The sequence below is a fragment of the Ostrea edulis genome, chromosome 2 (assembly GCF_947568905.1).
Source record: "Ostrea edulis chromosome 2, xbOstEdul1.1, whole genome shotgun sequence".
NCBI classification, from domain to species: Eukaryota; Metazoa; Mollusca; class Bivalvia; order Ostreida; family Ostreidae; genus Ostrea; species Ostrea edulis.
The window spans coordinates 62,065,175-62,085,596 of NC_079165.1; the positions used below are offsets into that span (position 1 = coordinate 62,065,175).

At 36.1% G+C, this 20,422-nt stretch overlaps 3 protein-coding genes across 4 annotated transcripts in view; all 3 read right to left on the reverse strand.

Annotated features, from left to right (window-relative positions):
* Positions 1 to 20,422, reverse strand: part of LOC125648752 (uncharacterized) — a 232,079-nt gene that overhangs the window by 19,966 nt on the left and 191,691 nt on the right. The window lies entirely within an intron of this gene.
* On the reverse strand, positions 10,286 to 15,857 carry LOC125678174 (uncharacterized). Of its 2 annotated transcripts, none has more exons than XM_056154728.1 (4): positions 15,735 to 15,857; positions 15,532 to 15,590; positions 11,370 to 11,492; positions 10,286 to 11,294 (listed from the first exon to the last, which is right to left on the reverse strand). In XM_056154728.1, the coding sequence occupies exons 1-4, from the start codon at positions 15,806 to 15,808 to the stop codon at positions 11,011 to 11,013; spliced, it is 540 nt and encodes a 179-aa protein (XP_056010703.1). In that variant the 5' UTR covers positions 15,809 to 15,857; the 3' UTR covers positions 10,286 to 11,010. The 2 variants fall into 2 exon arrangements, with proteins under 2 accessions (XP_056010703.1, XP_056010704.1); XM_056154729.1 differs by having other exon boundaries at positions 15,532 to 15,561; positions 15,735 to 15,851.
* LOC125648761 (uncharacterized) lies at positions 18,608 to 19,363 on the reverse strand. The gene has a single exon (XM_048875762.2). The coding sequence runs from the start codon at positions 19,361 to 19,363 to the stop codon at positions 18,608 to 18,610; it is 756 nt and encodes a 251-aa protein (XP_048731719.2).

Sequence of the window (20,422 nt, forward strand, 5' to 3'; positions counted from 1 at the left end):
GGGGGAATTGTATGTTTTAATGTATTATACCTGAGACATTATATGGTGTGTGTGCGTGTGTGTATTTCATTATTATTTTAATACGCCCTGAAACTGATGTTTATTCTTATCTAGTATATTTATGGTATCTTGTGTTTTCATGTTTTATATGTACAATGAGGATAGGTACAGCTTTTAATGTTTTATTTATTTTCTATGTATTATGTGTATAACATTCCCTTGTAAGGTATATATGCATTGTAAAGCACCTTTGAGCGTACATAGTATATGAAAAGGGTGCTATATGAATATGGTATTATTATTATTTATTATTATTATAAATTCCCAATTTCAATCAAATTTCCGTAAATCATCCTTGGGTAAAGAAGATTGTAGTTTGTTGAAATGAAGGAACATGCGTCCTTGAAAGGGAAGAAAATGCAACAAAATATGAGGGGGTCATTTAGATATCTTCTCAAGAACCACTGGGCCAAAAGAGTGGGTATTTACATAAAAGCTTTCTGATATCGTGTAAATTCATGTTTGTTCAAATCATGGCCCCGGGGGTAGGGGATCAAAGTTTTACATGCTAATATATAACAAAATCTTCTCTAGAACCACTGGGCCAATTTCGATCAAACTTCGTACAAATCATCCTTGAGTGAAAGGAATTCAAATGAAAGGTCATTCCCTTTTCAAAGGGAACATAATCACAAAAAGGCAAATAATAAGACGGGAGCATTAAAAAACCTTTCTTCTCAGGAACCACTGGGCCAGAAAAGTTGGAATTTACCTAACAAGCTTTCTGATACATGTGTATATAGGAAAAATCTTTGAAAATATCTTTTGAACTTTTCTAGAAGTTGGGCTTTCATATTTTGTAAATAAATTCTTACAGCAAGATCTTTCATGAGATGCAATGTTGTGTGATCTTGTGACCCTGACCTGGAATTTTGACCTACGTTTAATAACAACTGACCTATTCAATATCTCTTGAACTATTTAAGGTAGGTCTTTCATATTTTGTACATATCTTTGATATGGTTAAACCTTTCGTGTCATGGCTTTTGACTTTGTGACCTTGAATTTGAAGTTTGACTTACTTTAAAGAAAACATTACCGACTAAATATATAATGATCTATTCTAGGTAGGGATTTCATATTTTATATGTAGATTCTCTATGACAATACCTTATTATTCATTGTGAAGTTGGAACTTGTGACCTTGACCTTGAAGTTTAACCTACTTTTTAAAAAGTTGACCTATTCAGTATCTGCTGAACTATTTAAGATATACTTTTTAAAAAGTTGACCTATTCAGTATCTGCTGAACTGTTTAAGGTAGGGTTTTCATATTTTGTATATTGATTCTTTATGGCAAGACCTGATTATTCCGAGAAATTTTATTTTTAGTTCGCGTGAGCTTTTCTAATCCTCCGTTGTGCATCTGTCTGTCCAGTCGTCCGTCTGTAAACTTTTCATATTTCGACTTTTTCTCCAGAACCACTGGGACAATTTCAACCAAACAACCACTGGGTCATAAGAGTAAAAATTTAACTGGAAGTTTCATGGTATAGAGTAGATTCAAGTTTGTTCAGATCATGCAGTTGTGTTGAGGCATATCCGTGTTATGTGAATTCATTTTCAGCTGTGTTGTGATCCTTTGAGGCTAGGTTGGGGTACAATATGAGGTCATCAAAAATTTTCATGGGACGAAATTCTTTTTAAAATCACAACTGCTGAACAACAGCAAAGAGAAGATTACTTAGATGAGCGATGTGGTCCATGGGCCTCTTGGTTCATGCTTTTATTAAAGCTAAAGATCACCCTTGCATACACGTGTTAAGCAAGATACATGTATTTAAGTACTTACTTTTTAAAGTAATACTCAATTACTTTATAATAACAAGTTATCGTTATCTATTATTATGGACCATATGTTTTGTGAATTTTCTACTTTTTCTCTCTTTATTGAATCACATGGACTTTTTACGGAGTTTGTGTACAGTATAAAGGCGTATCATTCAAACCTCCAGGTTTCTTGAATTGTAAATCTAATCATACGATATTCAAGCAATGATGTTCTCCTCACCAGGAGCCGATCTAGGATTTCAAAGGGGGTGGGGTACATGTAGTATTTGTAGGTCGTTAGGCGAAGTCCTAGTGGCGGTCAGGGGGTGAAGTCCCGGAAGGTCTTCGATTCTAGTAATTTTGTAAGGCAAGAATGGGGTCTTTTAAATAGAAATTTTGATAATTTTTTTTTAGTCATGCATGATTAATGATGAACATGATAAAATTTATCTTAAATGTGACATTTTTAGAGGGTCGCGCGCTGGGGCGGGGTGCGTCCCCCCATAATTCCACAACTGCTCACCCCTTCATTTTTTTTTAGATCCTGGCCGCATAAACAAAGAAGTAATACATGTATATGGATGTACAAAAGTAGAAATTATTCCGTTTCCAATTCCGGGTTGGTTTTTTTTCTGGATAATTTTCGGAGATTTTGATTAAGTTAATTATCGATAATAATCTATAAATTTCAATTTGAAAACTTCATTTAAATGCACTGTGTATGGTTATTGCTTATGGGAGTTATGCGATTGATTACTGTTCGTTATCTTCATCTTTCATTCAAGCAAAGAGACAATTCTCACCCGACCCGCGCCATTCATTTACCAATATTAATGCATAATTATTATATACAAACATGAATTGTGAACACAACCGTATACTGGTTGAAACACATGTACTGCCGGTACGGCGTCCAGCCAAAATAACTCAACGAATCAAAACAATTTTTGATAATTAAATCATAAATTCATAAGTATGTGTTCTTTTGTCTGTACAATGCTGACTTTAAACGAGGCTGTTGAAACCACTGTAACATTCACTTATTTGTCAGTAGTCTGACTTGATTAAAAACTGATCATACGTAAACTATGCTGGAGCGTTTCAATTCATTTGAGAGACGTCATCTCTACTGAAGTGCAAATCTTCAATGCCTGTAAAGTTTGGTAATCTTAGCTACATACGATTAGTCATCGATGCAACATAGGATATTCCTGGTCAAAACATGGCATCCCAGTCACAAACAGACATTTTATGTAAAAACCGAGAAATTGTAACAGCTGTACTAGGTATAATTGCTCATAATGGTATGTACATCAAGTGCGTATCCTGGAAATACCTCAAATGTAGCCACATTGGAACACAAGAAAATGCTTGTAAATTTGTCCCCAGGTGATATATGATACAGACACACAGGGAATTAATTATTTGCCCTCTCTTATTACAGTTGTACAATATCCCCTTTCTTCAAAGATAAGAGATCAGTGGGCCTTGATGGTCACCTGAGTATCATGAGTTTCTCAAGCTATGGTCATTTTGGGTCCATCCCAAACTGCAACTCCAGACTGACTTCTGAATCCGGAGATTTTTGTAGAGGACTTGCTGCTTATCACAAATCATGTATAAAACGTCCGATTTATGTTCACGAGAAAATGAAGATCTTCAAATGCGTAATGTATTTTCAATACATGATCAACTAAGCTCCGCCCTGGAGCTTAAGCCATGTGATTAGGGCCATGAATTTCACAATTTTGGTAGAATGGCACGTATTATAATCTCGAAATAGTTTGTTTGTAATATGGAGTAAATATAAATATTTTCAAAGATACAATGTATTTTAATGAATGACTGACTTATCAATCCCCTGACCGTTCGACAGGGGATGCTTACTGATCCTAGACAACTGACCTCTGGCGTGTCCTGGGGTCCGTTTTTGCCCAAGTCTTAATACTGTATTTCTTATAGGAGTTATAAGATTGAGCACTGTTTGTTATCTTCACCTTTTTTATTTTAAACCTCTCCACCAACTAAATTGTTATCAGACAATGCTTGTGAAGAGAATTACTAATATTAGTAAATATACATATACACAGAATTATCAATGCTCGATCAATTCATTTATTCAAGGGGGGAGGGTGTTAATGCGGAGTATATTTAAATCAATTCTTTATGTATATTTTCTTGGAAATCGGTAAGAAACAGGTATAAGAATGTGGCTTAAATATAATATTGGAGAGGGAAAACTCATTGTTTGTAACAGTTTGCTAAATACAGTAACTGTTACATGTACCTCACAAGAAGACACCCACCTTATAGTAAGTTTAAATAATGCAGATGATTTAAGGTGTCATAATTAAGTCCCATTTGTCTGTCTGTCTCGAATAGGTTACACTTCTGCAGATGAAAAGGATGATGATTATAGAAAGGAAAAAGGTGATTTGCTTCTTTGGTTATCTCGCATATCGATATGAATTCATCAAGCTGGAGTTAATTCGTGTTAAAAACTCAAAACTATTTTATTTTAGCAACAATATCACATTAAAAATGAAGTCAAGTTATACAGATGTACAGTGTGCATATACATGTGTATTAATTTAGATAAAATGAAAATGCATGCATTGTTTTCTCTAATGATTTTGAAAATGCAGATTTTGGGGTATCGAAAGGTGACAAAAAGGGATAATACTTTCCAAAGGAAAAGAAAGCTCAAAGAAACTCTCTCAAATCAGGAAATACGATGAAGTGCATACACACAATTTCTGGATAAAATTATATTACAGACAAGACTTGTTAAGATATTTTGTCTAATGGACACATCTGTTTCCCAGCAAGATAAATAAAGAATTTAACATTTTGTACACAAGAAAACAACGTCATGGATGTCAAGGATCAAGTCACAGACGTGGTAGATGACGACATCTGTGGGGAATGCGGTATTGCATTTAGCTTTCTGAAAGACCATAACATCCACCAAGACACCAGCAATCACAACATAAATGGATTCTTACTCCTAGACACCTGATCCCACCTCTGGTATGTCCAGGGGAACTCTTTATCTTGTATTCCTTGTAGGAGTGTTGAGATTCATCACTCGGCGTTATATTCGTCTTACATGAATGATCTGACCACCTGAACATTCAATGGATAAGCAAATGTGTCGGCAACAAAGAGAAAATCACCAAACATCCCTCTAGTGGTAAAAAAGAAGTTTCATGTACTCAGAGTAGTTTAATAAGCTCAGGGCCGTAACGATGAGGGTTCTTCATAGTCCCAACACCTGCCACGACACGGGACCTCCGTTATTAAGGTCATATCTGAAAGAACCGCGATTCTCACTTCTAAATGACGAGCGTTTGGCGAAGGAGCAATCACTATATGTACTTCTTTTAAGGCGTAGTTTGATGCGGCTATGGCACTAGTGGGGCTAGAACTCATGACCTCCCGGTGACGAAGCGAACACTCTACCACTGAGCTACCGTAGAAATCTTAAGACATCACCATCGCTTTAGATTATAAAGAATTGCCTACACCTAAACCATGATTTTCTAGTTGGATATCTATTTGGCGAGTCTAAACCACATTTAGTGAGAACCTTCGTTGTCGAGTTAATACCATAGGTGATGCCCAAATCCCTTATCGGTCAACCGAGTAGTAGTTGAAAATACATGTATCACTAGCCCAATGGCTACGACGTCCATCTTAATTACCCTGTTCTGCATATATAAGCTATCTTTTAATATTCAGCAGCAGTAGAGTTTTAAAATAAACAATGCCCCGAAAGTAAAATGTTTGAAAAACTTTGCATAATGTATGTTATATAACACTATTATAATATATCATATGACAACATTGTATTTTGAACCCGCCCTACAGTCAGAACCCTGACACGTTTGGTGGTTCTTCAAACATTTTATAAAGGATCAGCAAAAATAAAGAAGTCTTTCATAGAAATAAAATTTAATCACAATGACTTTTTTGGTCCAATCCTGGTACGAAATCAACCACTGGGCTAATGAAACTTACGATGTTGGAAAGGGACTACCTGCTCCTTTCAACTATCCGTTTAGTTTTGATTTAGTACCGCTAACATTAATTGATTGATTGTATCTTGTTTAACGTCTCTCTCGAGAAATGCTTTACTTATAATTATTAGATGCTAAATTTGGTCCCTCCCTGGAATCAGAACCTCTACCACTTGAATCGTAAGGTTTATGAAGTTTCCCAGCTTTTGCTCTGTCCCAAATTCCCCGAGGATGCAGGGGTCTTACACTTTACAAGTTATGTGTCCGCAAAGATGCTTTAAACCAAAAATTGAAAAACGGATTGGATATGTAGTCATCCAGAATTTCAATTGTTAACGCACGACGACGCGTAGTCCAATAGTAGTTAGTGACCTAATATAAGAGGCCCTCAGGTATCCAGAATTTCAATTGTTAACGCACGACGACGCGTAGTCCAATAGTAGTTAGTGACCTAATATAAGAGGCCCTCAGGCCTTATCTGTCACCTCAGTACTAGTGAAAAAGTATCACATCACTACTCCCAAGGGCTATGAAATCTAGAAAAAAAATTCTGTTCTGAATATCTAAGTTCAATTCTAATATTCAGCAACAGTATAAAACAAGATGTGTTCTAACAACTTCAATGCCCTCAAAAGTGCATACACTGATGAATAGGTATATTAACATTAAAAGATATGACTACTTTGGATCAATTCTTGAGTCAAAACCCTGGATTGTGAAATTCACCATTTTTAGTCAATCCTTTTCTGCTATTCCAAAATATGCATTTCGATTTTATACAGTATCAGCAAACTTACACACAAACACTATATACTAAGTTTGGCCCCACCCTGGTGTCAGTACCCCTACCCCGTGGATCATGAAATTTACAAATTTGGTAGAAGCCTTCCTGTTCTACTGCATCTAGTTTTTCTTAAACATATACGGCTCTGAATAAGAATTTTTGAAATTGGTCAATTTTGGGCAGTTTTTGACCCACTCCTAAGGTACCAGAGGTGCAGGAATCCTGTAAGTTACAATTTATGTCCCCTTTGTCCCAAAGATACTTCATACCAAATTTAAAAAGAATTGGAATGGTAGTTATCAAGTTAAAAATCTTCAATTGTTAACGCACGACGAATAAACTCAGGTGACCTAAAAAAAAAAGTTTGAATTTCACCTAAAATTTGTGTGCACGTGCATGTGCGTCCTTACATGAATTTTTACCTTATCATACTTCTAATAACTTGATTAGGAATATAACAATGAAGGGGGGATGAAGGCCTCCATGAAAGTCAGCGCATGTTTAGCCAAAGAGATACATGCATAAATTTCTATCTCTAATAACCTCTATCCTCTGTCGCATGGATAATTTTTAACAGCACTCATGGACATAGATCAAAGGCATTTGGGTAACACAGATAGTACTCAGTAATTCCAGTTACGTAAAGTGAAGGTTCCTCATCATGCCTACTTCGTGAACATTTTGCTTCAATAAAAATATGTTTGGTTCCGGCATATTAGCACTTTTTCACGCACCTGTTTTATGCACCATCCAGTCGCTGCACAAGTTTTGAATCTTTGATGCCATACAAAGTGTATCCGGCTTGATTTGTCGATTTTTCTAGACACTTTGTAAAATTTGCTAATTACATTGATTTTTTAATTAGTTACATGCATTTAAATTGTTCTTTGTCATGTGTTGATAAATGACTGAAGAGTTTTCACTCATTTTCGAGCTCAGAAAACTTGCGTAAAGGGTAAGTATTGGTTTCAGCTGTTGAAAGGGTAATTAAACTTACCAACAAATTCAAGTAGGGAAATTGTGACTAGTCAAGAGAAAAAAAACTTCCGTTTCCGGGAAACAAAAGTGTATAAACAAACTATTTGTTGCCTAGGTTATCAATCTCTTTCTAATGAGTTTTTCAAAATTAGTTTATTCATCAAATATATGTATCAGTTGCACTTTAGTTTTGAAGCATTATAATAACATCCCTCTCAATTTCGAGAATTTTTCACTCAAATTGAGACGTCCCCATTGCTGGAAAAAGTTATGCCTATGCTCGGCGCTTGCGGCCTTTGAGCAGGGAGGGATCTTTATTGTGCTACACCTGGTGTGACACGGAGCCTCGGTATTTGAGGTCTTATCCGACAGACCTCCACCAGTTAGTCAACTCTTACGACAAGCAAGGGGTACTGATGACGTATTCTAACCTGGGTCCCCCACGGGAATTTACTGTCCAAGGCTCCGTGTTTGCCCAACTATCTATTTTGTATTGCTTGTATGAGTTATGCGATTGATCACTGTTCGTTAACTTCACCTTTTCTTGAAGATTCACATATGTGTAACTATCAAGAATCCCAAATAAAACACATGACTAGAAAAAGGGTATTTATTTTCATTAAAATGTTTAATGAGACATTGATTTACATCACTACATTTTAAAAAAAAAAATATTGCAATAGAATCATGCTGGAGTTCGCCATATTCAGTCTTTGGTGATCAGGTTTTCCAACGGTCTGTTGGTTGAACTTGTATATTCTTTAACGTCCCACTCGAGAATCTTTCTGTCATATGAAGATTTCACCAATGCCAATAAAGGGCTGAAATATTTAGACCTGCATTATACTGACTAGGATTCGTCATCGGCTCCTAATCCAGAAACATATCTAACCTCCTAGGTTCAGTTGTTATTTATTTTACGGCTTCTAATCCAGAAACATATCTAACCTCCTAGGTTCAGTTGTTATTTATTTTACGGCTCCTAATCCAGAAACATATCTAACCTCCTAGGTTCAGTTGTTATTTATTTTACGGCTCCTAATCCAGAAACATATCTATCCTCCTAGGTTCAGTTGTTATTTATTTTACGGTTCCTATTCCAGAAACATATCTATCCTCCTAGGTTCAGTTGTTATCTATTTTACGGCTCCTAATCCAGAAACATATCTAACCTCCTAGGTTCAGTTGTTATTTATTTTACGGCTCCTAATCCAGAAACATATCTAACCTCCTAGGTTTAGTTGTTATTTATTTTACGGCTCCTAATCCAGAAACATATCTATCCTCCTAGGTTTAGTTGTTATTTATTTTACGGCTCCTAATCCAGAAACATATCTATCCTCCTAGGTTCAGTTGTTATTTATTTTACGGCTCCTAATCCAGAAACATATATAACCTCCTAGGTTCAGTTGTTATTTATTTTACGGCTCCTAATCCAGAAACATATCTAACCTCCTAGGTTCAGTTGTTATTTATTTTACGGCTCCTAATCCAGAAACATATCTAACCTCTTAGGTTCAGTTGTTATTTATTTTACACTTAAATTAGTTAAACCACATTAGCATTAGTTTTCATGGCGATCCGGGTTAGAATAAGACCTCAGTACCCCATGCTTGCTGTAAGAGGCGACTAAATGGAACGGTCCTTGGATGAGACCGCAAAAACCAAGGTCCCGTGTCACCGCAGGTGTGGCACGATACAGATACCTCCCTGCTGAAAGTCCGTAAGCATCGAGCATAGGTCTAGATTTTGGGGCCCTTCGCTGGCAATGGTGACGTCTCCATATGAGTGAAAAATTCTTGAGAGGGACGTTAAACAATGTACAATCAAATCCCTTATATTGTTTGAAAGTATCTGGTCAAAGCCAGACAGATATCCTCAAAACGTTTCTAATACAATAGATGTAACAATTTTAAACATTTCCAATGGCATTTGTGATAATTCCAGAAAAAATTGTAAATGAAAGGAAAATTAATGGGCACAAACATATATTGTTATCCGCCACCTTTAAGTTGTGTTCGAAATATTTTCTGAGATTTCTATTTCCTTGTAACTTCCATTTTCAATACTTAAGGCATGATATAGGAATCTAATCGAATTTAGATACAAATACCTTTTGAACGCTTACTAAGAATATATTTTCTTCAGAAAGATACAAAGTAGTAACCCATCCCAAATATAAGTACTAAATATTATTACATACTGATTATTACGCATTGACATACTTAATTCAGATAACTGAGGTGTTTGTGCACGAAAGTATTTAATGTTACAACAGTCCAGGACTATTTAGCCAAAGTGTGAACATCTACCCGAGAAGCTATTGTACAAGAAAACATATGAAAGCATCCATAGTAACAAAGGTACGCTTCTTGAGTGCCAGAAAAATGTGCTTTTCTGCAATGTTAACGCCAAATGCAAACAGACGCGATAGATGTCATCTGAGTGATAGAACAATTGAATATCTTTTGATGATTGATAAAGTGATTGCTGTTCTATACAAGAAAATCATTTACATACGTGAGTATACTAACCGTTTTATCGCAATCGTGTTTAAAAATAAATGAAGAATATTCAAGTAATCAATGGGGGGGGGGGGGGAGACATGTACTTGTGATTTAACTGATTTCAAAGAATTGTCATTGTAATTCGAAGTAATTAATTAGAAGAGCTGTTACCAATAGCATTCATTCTTTATTTCCTCCAATAAAAAATTGTGAATATGATACATTCACAATTACATACAATAAACAACAACAAATAAAAAAGTTCACTAACATTACAATTAGTGAAAAAAGAGATAACTAATCCTAATTACTAGGAGATAATAAAATAAGAGACACACTAACATACGAGTATGCGCAGAAGCAGTTTACCATACCAATGGACAGCAATATGTGCAGGAAACGTCGACAAAAACTGTGGCCAATGACAATACATGTATTTGTAAATTCAGGGAAAATAATACATGTTGCAACATTGTATATAGACAAGAATGTAGTCTAAAAATATATCTTAATTAATGTGGTCATAATTTACATGTGGCTGCGTATCAGCTAACAGGCATCTACACAGAAGACGTACTTCATTTTATAATCCACGCATATTTTACGAAATGGCAGCTTGGACATACGATTTGCAGCAAAATTAAAAAGAGGTCGAAATTGAATGTAAAATTGTCCTATCCAATTACAGATGAAGCGGATCATGTCAAAGAAATTGATAATACATGTATCATGACGAAGAATGAATCAATCATAGATTTACTAATTGATATATTTATAAAGCTAATCATGACATGCCTTCCATGACTTGATATATTACAAACTTGACTTTAGGATCCCTTTCAAAAGTATCGTGCACAAAGTAATCCTACAGCTCTATGTCATTTTGATCATGTCAATTTATTCTATTGTAATTAATTTCAGAGTATATACCCACTTGTTCACTGTGTCTATCTACGTTTATCACTGATGCCACAGGTGGTCTCTCTTGACAATGAATACACTTTTTTCTGATTTGATAAATCGTGATCAGCACCAGGATGACTATGAGCGAAGAACCCGTGAAAGAAACGGCAATCATGATCTCTGAAAGTCTTGTTGATTTCTTTCTGCGGGATATTTCGGATGATTTCTTTCTTTGGAATATTTTGTTCGATGCAGTTTTTGAACCTTCATGACCTGAAAAGGAAAGCTGTTTTCAACCCAACATGTGTAATAAAGTCCTATACGAAAACCATAACATTTCTTACTTACCACATCCAAATGAAATGTCACATTTGTCTTTCTCACACATACACTTTTCAAGACAACGATGTACATAAGTGGGATAAGGACAGCTGTATGAACAATTGGGTCCAAAGTGTCCCAACAGACAATCTGCTCAAAATTAACGTATAAAATGTTATCGTGATTGCTTTGAAGGAAATAATGACATCAATATGCATATCACTTTACGATAAATATTATATACTCATCTGTATAGTCTCTGTCTAAACAAGAGGCTCACAGGCCTTATCGCTCACCTGAATACTACTGAAAAAGTATCACTACTTCCATGGGCTATGAAATCTAGAAAAAAAATTCCTGTTCTGAATATCTAAACTAAATTCTAATGTTCAGCAACAGTATAATGTCCAGTAACAGTATAAAACTAGATGTGTTCTTAAACTTCACTGCCCTCAAAAGTGCATACACTGATGAAAGGCTTTAAATAATAGGTGTATTAACATTAAAACATCAAAATATATGACTAATTTCGACTCATATGAAATTCACCTTTTTTGTACATCCTTTTCTGCTATTTCTAAGTATGCACTTAGATTTTATACAGTATCAGCAAACCTACACATAAATACTCTATATACTAAGTTTGGCCCCACCCTGGGGTCAAAATCCTTACTCTGGGGAAAATCAAATTTACAATTTTGGTAAAAGACTACCTGCTTTATCCATTTAGTTTCAATTTAGTATCAAAAGCACTAAAAAAAATGTTCTTTAAGTGTTTTACACATAAACACTATATAACAAGTTTGGCCCCGTCTTGGGGTCAGAACCCCTACCCCGGGTATCATGAAATTTACAATTTTGGTAGAGGCCTTCCTGCTCTACATCATTATGCATTTAGTTTTTCTTACATGTGTGAGGTCATTAAAAACAAGATTTTTGAAAATTTGTCATTTTGGGTAAGTTTTTGCCCTGCCCCATAGACCCCAGGGGTGCAGGAATCCTGAAATTTACCATTTATGTTCCCTTTCTTCCAAATATGTTTCATACCAAATTTGAAAAGAATTGGGATGATAGTTATCAAGAAGTTAAAAATATTCATTGTTCACATTTAATAACTGACGATTTTGGCCCCACCCTGATACCAAAACCCCTACCCCTGGAATAATCATATTTACAATTTTGGTAAAAGACTACCTGTTCTTCCTAAATATCTATTTACTTTCAATTTAGTATCAATAGCATTAAAGAAGATGTAATTTAAGTGTTTTCCACATAACCACTATATAACAAGTTTGGCCCCGCCCTGGGGTCAGAACCCCTACCCCGGGGATCATGAAATTTACAATTTTGGTAGAGGCCTTCCTGCTCTACATCACTATGCATTTAGTTTTCCTTACATGTGTGTGGCTTTTTGAAAATTGGTCAATTTTGGGCAGTTTTTGCCCCGCCCCTAGGGCCCCAGGGGTGCTGGAGTCCTAAAATTTACAATTTATGTCTCCCTTGTCCCAATGATGCTTCATACCAAATTTGAAAAGAATTGGACTGGTAGTTATCAAGAAGAAGTTAAAAATGTTCAATTGTTAACGCACGACGGAAGACGACGGACGAAAACGAATTGCAATAGGTCACCTGAGTTTACTCCTAGACACATGAGGCGGCCTAAAAATGAAAGGTGAATATAACGAACAGTGATCAATCTTATAAATCCCTTCAGCAATACTAAATAGATAGTTGGGCAAACACAGACCCCTGGACTCACCAGAGGCGGGATCAGGTGCCTAGGAGGAGTAAGCACCCCCTGTTGAACGATCACATCCGCCGTGAGCCCTAGATCATGATCAGGTAAACAGAGTTATCCGCGATGGAACTATCACTACCCGTTTTAACGGGTCTGTCGCGGCCGGGATTCGAACCCCGGCCTACCGCATGCGGGGCAAACGCTCTAATCTCTTGGCCACCGCGGCGGTCAGGAAGCTTATTAGATGAATATCTAATTATTGTTTTGATTTCTTTTTTCAAAAACCATAAAGAGGCGTGATGAGGAACTGAGAAATGTGTTACTGTAGAGTCCAGTCACACTTGTGTAACTCTAAACGCTCGACATCAGGTGTGAATGTCACAGGTTCTCAGAGATAACCTTAGAAACGGATGCCCTGTGTCACAGTAGGTGTGGCACGCTAAAGAACCATTCAGTGCTGAATGGCTGTAAGCGCCGAGCATATGCCTAATTTTGAATCCTGTTTTGGTGACGTCTCAGACCATATGAGTGAAAAATGCTCGATTGATTGATGTTTTTCACCACATTCAACAATTTTTCAGTTATCTGGTGGCGCCCAGTTTTTATTGGTGGAAGAGAGAACCCAGATACAATGTACCTGGAAAGAGACCACCGACCTTCCGAAAGTAAACTGGGAAATTTTCTCACTTATCGGCGCGAGTAGAATTCGAACCCGCGCCGACAGAGGTGAGAGGTCGTGTGATTGTGAGCGCGATGCTCTTACCACTCGGCCACGGAGGCTCGAGAGGATCTATCAATATATACATTAGGACAAACAGTAAAAGTAAAATATGTACAAAAAGGGGTTAGCACTAAATTTACAATCGAATGTGCATTGCAAATTACATATCGTATTTGGATTTGCTAATCAATAGTTTGTTTCAGGAGCGAATTGGGACACATCCAATGCGCTCATCCATCAAATCTAATCTATTTATATAATTTTGCAATGTTTTTACTTAAAATAATTTTACAAATTGTTACGATAGCCATTTCATCTCGAACACGTTGCAGTTGTGAACAATACACGCATGAATCTTGATAAATATACTTTCTATTGAACTCCAACAAAAATGAAAGCAGAATGTTAATATAAAAATAATTTTTATTTTCAAAAAATGCATAAGGTTGTGAACTGCAACGCTTCACACCGACATACTAACTAACAAACAGCTAACGCGCTTCATACAGTAACTAACAAACAGATAACGCGCTTCATACAGTAACTAACAAACAGATAACACGCTTCATACAGTAACTAACAAACAGCTAACGCGCTTCATACACTAACTAACAAACAGCTAACGCGCTTCATACAGTAACTAACAAACAGCTAACGCGCTTCATACAGTAACTAACAAACAGCTAACGCGCTTCATACAGTAACTAACAAACACCTAACGCGCTTCATACATTAACTAACAAACAGCTAGCGCGCTTCATACATTAACTAACAAACAGCTAACGCGCTTCATACAGTAACTAACAAACAGCTAACCCACTTCATACAGTAACTAACAAACAGCTAACGCGCTTCATACAGTAACTAACAAACAGCTAACGCGCTTCATACAGTAACTAACAAATACCTAACCCGCTTCATACAGTAACTAACAAACAGCTAACTCGCTTCATACAGTATGCTGGTGTGACGCTTTGCAGTTCATACCCTGATATATTTGAAACTTATTTCTGAAATATATATGTAAAGCCATTTAAGAAATTGTTCATGATAACCATTCTCTCACCAGATGGCGCATTACGCAAGCTTCACTTACGCTTAGAATCACGTAACAATTTAATCACATGACATAAACAAATATTTCCATTCTTTTCCTTCAAAAGTTCTGGCAACAGTTGATACAGCAAACTCTTTCATTTTTAAAGTTTATTTTCACCATTAAGATGGTTGTCTCTTATATTATAAGTTTTATCGTCCCCTTTACAGCCTCTTTTACTTTTGATTCCATCTTTAAATCAAATTTCAAACACGTGAATGTCCTATTTTCGTACATGTATTATGAATTTTATGTAGTTCCAAATTCGGGCTTAGAAAATAGCGACTGTAAACAACATACAGTAGACATCAATTTCATCGCATCTCACTTCATAATATGACTGAGCATTTAGTCCAAAACATAAATGATGCATATTTGAGACTTTTACAAGATTTCTGTAAAAAGCCATTGATAATAGTGTAGTGCCCGCAGCTCACGGAACTCTTGATGGAAAATGTTTGATTAGATAGTATTAGTATAAATATATTACTATATAGTATTACATGCCAGTGCTGTTCATTTGGCTTATCATGTTTTATTTAAAAGAGTCTTGAAAAGGGAAAGGAACGATAGTGTATTAGTGAATGGAAAAATTATAAAAAGTTTACTACAAGTAAATTATTACTAAGCTTACCAATACATATTCCATTGACGAATCGATAGCCTGGACAACAAGTTGAAGATGTATTTTCACTGATGTGAAATAAATAGAAACATTTTGACAATTTTCAATACCAATACTTCATATAATACCACATTGTCATTGATAGAAAAAACCTACATTGAATTGATTTATATGATAAAGGTATTCAATTATCCATAAATAAAAGCTCTTACTTCGTACATGCAGTTGTACACCGTGAGAAAACAAAAAGAAATATTTCCATCGATGCAAAAATGGAGATACCCATAACTTGTAAACACGACCCAATCAATCCACTTCATTGTAAATAACATTAGATTCTAAATGAGACAATTGATAAGAAACTTCCTGTTTACGTCCATGCTGAGTGTGGTATACGTGTACATGAAATAGTGCGATGTCATGAATAAGTCAGTTTTATTGCCCTTTCCTTTACTTACTTTTATATCATATCTGAACATATATCTTTATCTATTCATGAAAAGCTAAAATAACGAACAATGATCAATCACATAACTCCAACAAGAAATACAAAATAAAGCGTTGGGCAAACATGGACCCCTGGAGAAACACTAGAGGTGGGATTAGGTGCCTAGGAGGAGTAAACTTCCCTGTAGATCGATCACACCCGCTATGAGCCCAATGCCTTGATCAGCTAAACAGGGTATTCCGTTGTCAATATCATTTAATTTGTAGATAGTAAGAAAGACAGTTGGTTCATGATTTTTAAAACACTTTCATACAAGTAAAGTATTTTTGAACATAAATAAACAGTGAAAAGATTTCATTCTTGCAATAGGACGCGTGGTGGTCTGGCACAAGAAAGACTATTGTGTGGTGATTTACTTTATTTGGCAGAGAAAACAAAACCTCCGGGGAAGACAAAAAAACTGCAAAATAACACATATAATATTTTACAACCTGCTCTACACAATGCAATAACAACCAATTGCCTAGTATGTGCCTAGTATACTGAATTTTAATACATGTGATGTATATATACATCAGTATCTCTAATAGGAATCAAAATATTATGTAATTATTAAAGTCAAATAGTATTCAATTACAGATAATTTCACATGGTGAATATCATTTAATCAATGGATAGACATAATCTGTAATTTACCTTGAAAAAGCAAACACACACACACACACACACACACACACACACACACACACACACACACACACACACACACACACACACACACACACACACAAACATATATATATATATATATATATATATATTTATATATATATGCATAGTTCTTATCCTTGGACGAATTTGGCTCCACTTTTTAGGCACGCTGTTTTTGGCTATATTTAGCTCTAAAACTTCATAGTTATTTCGGATTGCAGCAAACATTTCGGTTGAGCATCACTGAAGAGACATTATTTGTCGAAATTGCGCATCTGGTGGATCAGAATTGGTACCGTATCAGTTTTACATTGTGACCCCTGGGTCGAGGCCTCTGCTGGTGGACTGTTAGTCCTCGAGGGTCTCTACAGCCCAGTAGCTAAGTACTTTGTTACTAGCTTGAAAATATGGATGTATATTTAATTGCTATTATAAAATTTAGAAATTCATTTCAAAATTAAGAATTATCTCCCTCATCCATAGCTCTTATCCTTGGACGAATTTGGCTCCACGTTTTTGGCACGCTGTTTTTGGCTATATTTAGCTCTAAAATTTCATAGTTATTTCGGATTTCAAACATTTCGGTTAAGCATCACTGAAGAGACATTATTTGTCGAAATGCGCATCTGGAGCATCAAAATTGGTACCGTATAAGTTTTACACACACACACACACACACACACACACACACACACACACACACATATATATATATATATATATATATATATATATATATATATACATACATACATATATACATATATATATATATATATATATATATATGCTGTTTAGAAAACAGCTAGCATAACACAACAACATTTGGCTTAGTCCTTTATTGTAAGCTGTGGGTATGTGTGTGTGTAGGCGTGTGGTAAAGTGCTGAAACAAGTACAAATAACACATAAATATGGCATGAAAGAAAATAGCATATATAAATATATAACAAACATAGATACCTGCAAACATGATGCATACATATATAATCAACACAAGTAAAATACTTGTAATGATATGACATGACAACATACCAAAAAATATGCAACCAGTCTGAAAACTGTAACCTGACAAAAATTAACGTGTCGGGTCTAAATAGGATAATAAACCAAAATAGAAATGTAGAATTTACAATTTGACTTTAGAGTTATGTATTAAAGTTAATCAAATAATAAAGTTATACGAAAATAGAGTAAACCATGTTTTGATTTATAAAATGGATAAGACGAGAAAACATGGCGACTTACAACATTGTACAACCTAGATTATAAATGCTTGGGTGCATGAAATATATCCTATAAACATGGCATAACTTAAATACCACATAGATAGAATATCTAATATATTATGTAACTACATAATAATACTTACTATTTGAGGGGACAGAGATGGAACATGAGAAAGTCTACTGGCGTTTGTAGCATGCGATGGGGCACCGTAAACATGACTTAAAAATGAAGAGTTTCGCAAAGGAGAGAGAACTCTTGAATTATGAAAATGAAAATAACAAGGGCAAAGAAAGATAACTCTAGGTTCCATCACACTCCCCGCCTGGCATCTATAAGATGCCACTCAATACCAAAATGTTGGATACAAATAACGACAAATGATGAAAAACTGATAAATAATACATGTAGGCTGTCATATTAAGCATATAAGTATCAGAAAATAGACATCATAGTCCATTGATCACTCAAAGTCCATGAGTCACTGTTCACTGTCAATCAACAACACAAGTTCATGAATGGGTCTGATATAGAATGTTGGTTTGCCAGCTCGAATTGTTCGTACAACAACCTTTCTCACCATTCCGTCATCACTCGGAAATACACGATCGATAATACCCATTGGCCAGTTGATTCGGTTTTCAGCAGAATCTTTTAACAGTACCACATCGTTTACTTTAATGTTTCTTGTTCTGCATTTCTACTTGCGTCTGCTCTGTACAATAGCAAGATACTCTTTACGCCACTGATTCCAAAAAATACCTGCTAGTACTTGTACGCGTTTCCACTGTGCTCGAAAAGCATCTTGTTGATTAAGTGAATCGGACACAACTGGAAGGAAATCAACTTTTCCAGTGAGAATCATAGATGGAGTAAGAATCATCGGTTCATTTGAATCTGAAGATATTGGTGCGATAGGACGAGAGTTTATGATGGCACAAACTTCACATAAGAACGTTGCTAGGGTCTCGTGTTGTAGAGGTTTTCCACAGGATTCTAAGAGCATCGAGTTGAGGAGTTTCCTTGTCATTCCAATAACTCGCTCCCAGACTCCACCCATATGGGAGGAATGTGGTACATTGAAAATCCAGGTGATGCAAGATTTGACTAGGAACTGTTGAATTGGTCCTTCTTCCACTTTAATGGTGCTCACCTTCATCTCCCCAGCAGCCCCAATGAAATTGGTGCCGCGGTCAGATCGTATTATTTTCACAGGACCACGAAGTGACAGAAATCTACGCAGCGCATTTATAAATGAGGAGCTCGACATCTCTTCAATAACTTCAATGTGAGCTGCTCTAGATGTAAGACATGTCAACATCAGTCCCCATCGTTTGCTGATTGCTGGTCCTCCTCTAGTTCTGCAAGTAGAAACTTCCCACGGTCCAAATACATCTACTTCAACCGATGTGAAAGGTGGGCCTGGTGTTATCCTGTCCTCTGGGACATCTGCCATAATCTGTGTTTCAAGGTTGCGACGAAGTTTTCGACAAGTTACGCAGTTATGTATAATGGATGAAATCATACGTTTGCCTCCAAGGATCCGAAATCCAGCTGAGCGAAGTGCACCTTCTGTGAATAGCTTCCCTTGATGCTTTACTCGCTCATGAAAATGACGTATCAAAAGGATAGAGATGTGGTTGCGCTTCAGAAGAATACTCGGATTAATTTCCTTTGAAGAGATGTTTCCAGCAGCTTTATTTATTCTTCCACCAACACGCAAAAGTTGGTTTTCATCCAAGAATGGCGAAAGTGTTGCGATACAACTGTCCTTGGCCAAAGGTCGTCCTGCCTTTAAACTGTTAATTTCCTTGTAGAAATTTTCTTCTTGAGTCTGTTTCAAGACAAATATCGCTGCTTCATGTATTTCATCACCATGGGTAGGTAGCATAAATCTCTCGCTGTGACCTTCAGTTCGACTTTTAGATATATCGATGACGTTTTGTCTATTAACAATGATAACTTTCATTCATATGTCGATTTGACATATCCCCGTTGAGCTCGAAATAAAGGACACCACAGAGTCGTTCACTTCTGCTTCATACTTAGATATTTTATTGAAAGTAGACATTAACGGCAAACTAACAACTCAACTGTATGAGAAACAGGATGATTTCAGCTTCTCCATCGTCAACTTCCCACATTTATGTAGCAATATTCCATTATCACCTGCATATGGTGTTCATATATCTCAACTGATTCGATATGCAAGAGCTTGTTCTGGGTATAGTCAGTTTTTAAATCGGGGTAAGCTACTGACAAACAAGTTGATGGTACAGGGATTTCAACAGTCTCGATTGAAGTCAGCATTTCGCAAATTCTATGGTCGTTATAACGATCTAGTTCGTCAATACAACCTCGCATTGGGTCAAATGCTGTCTGACTGTTTCATACCAATTGTTAAGCCATTCTTGGCACACTGATTTGACTGCAGATAACTCCGTTTACCTGATAAGGATATGGGGCTCACGGTGGGTGTGACCGGTCAACAGGGGATGCTTACTCCTCCTAGGCA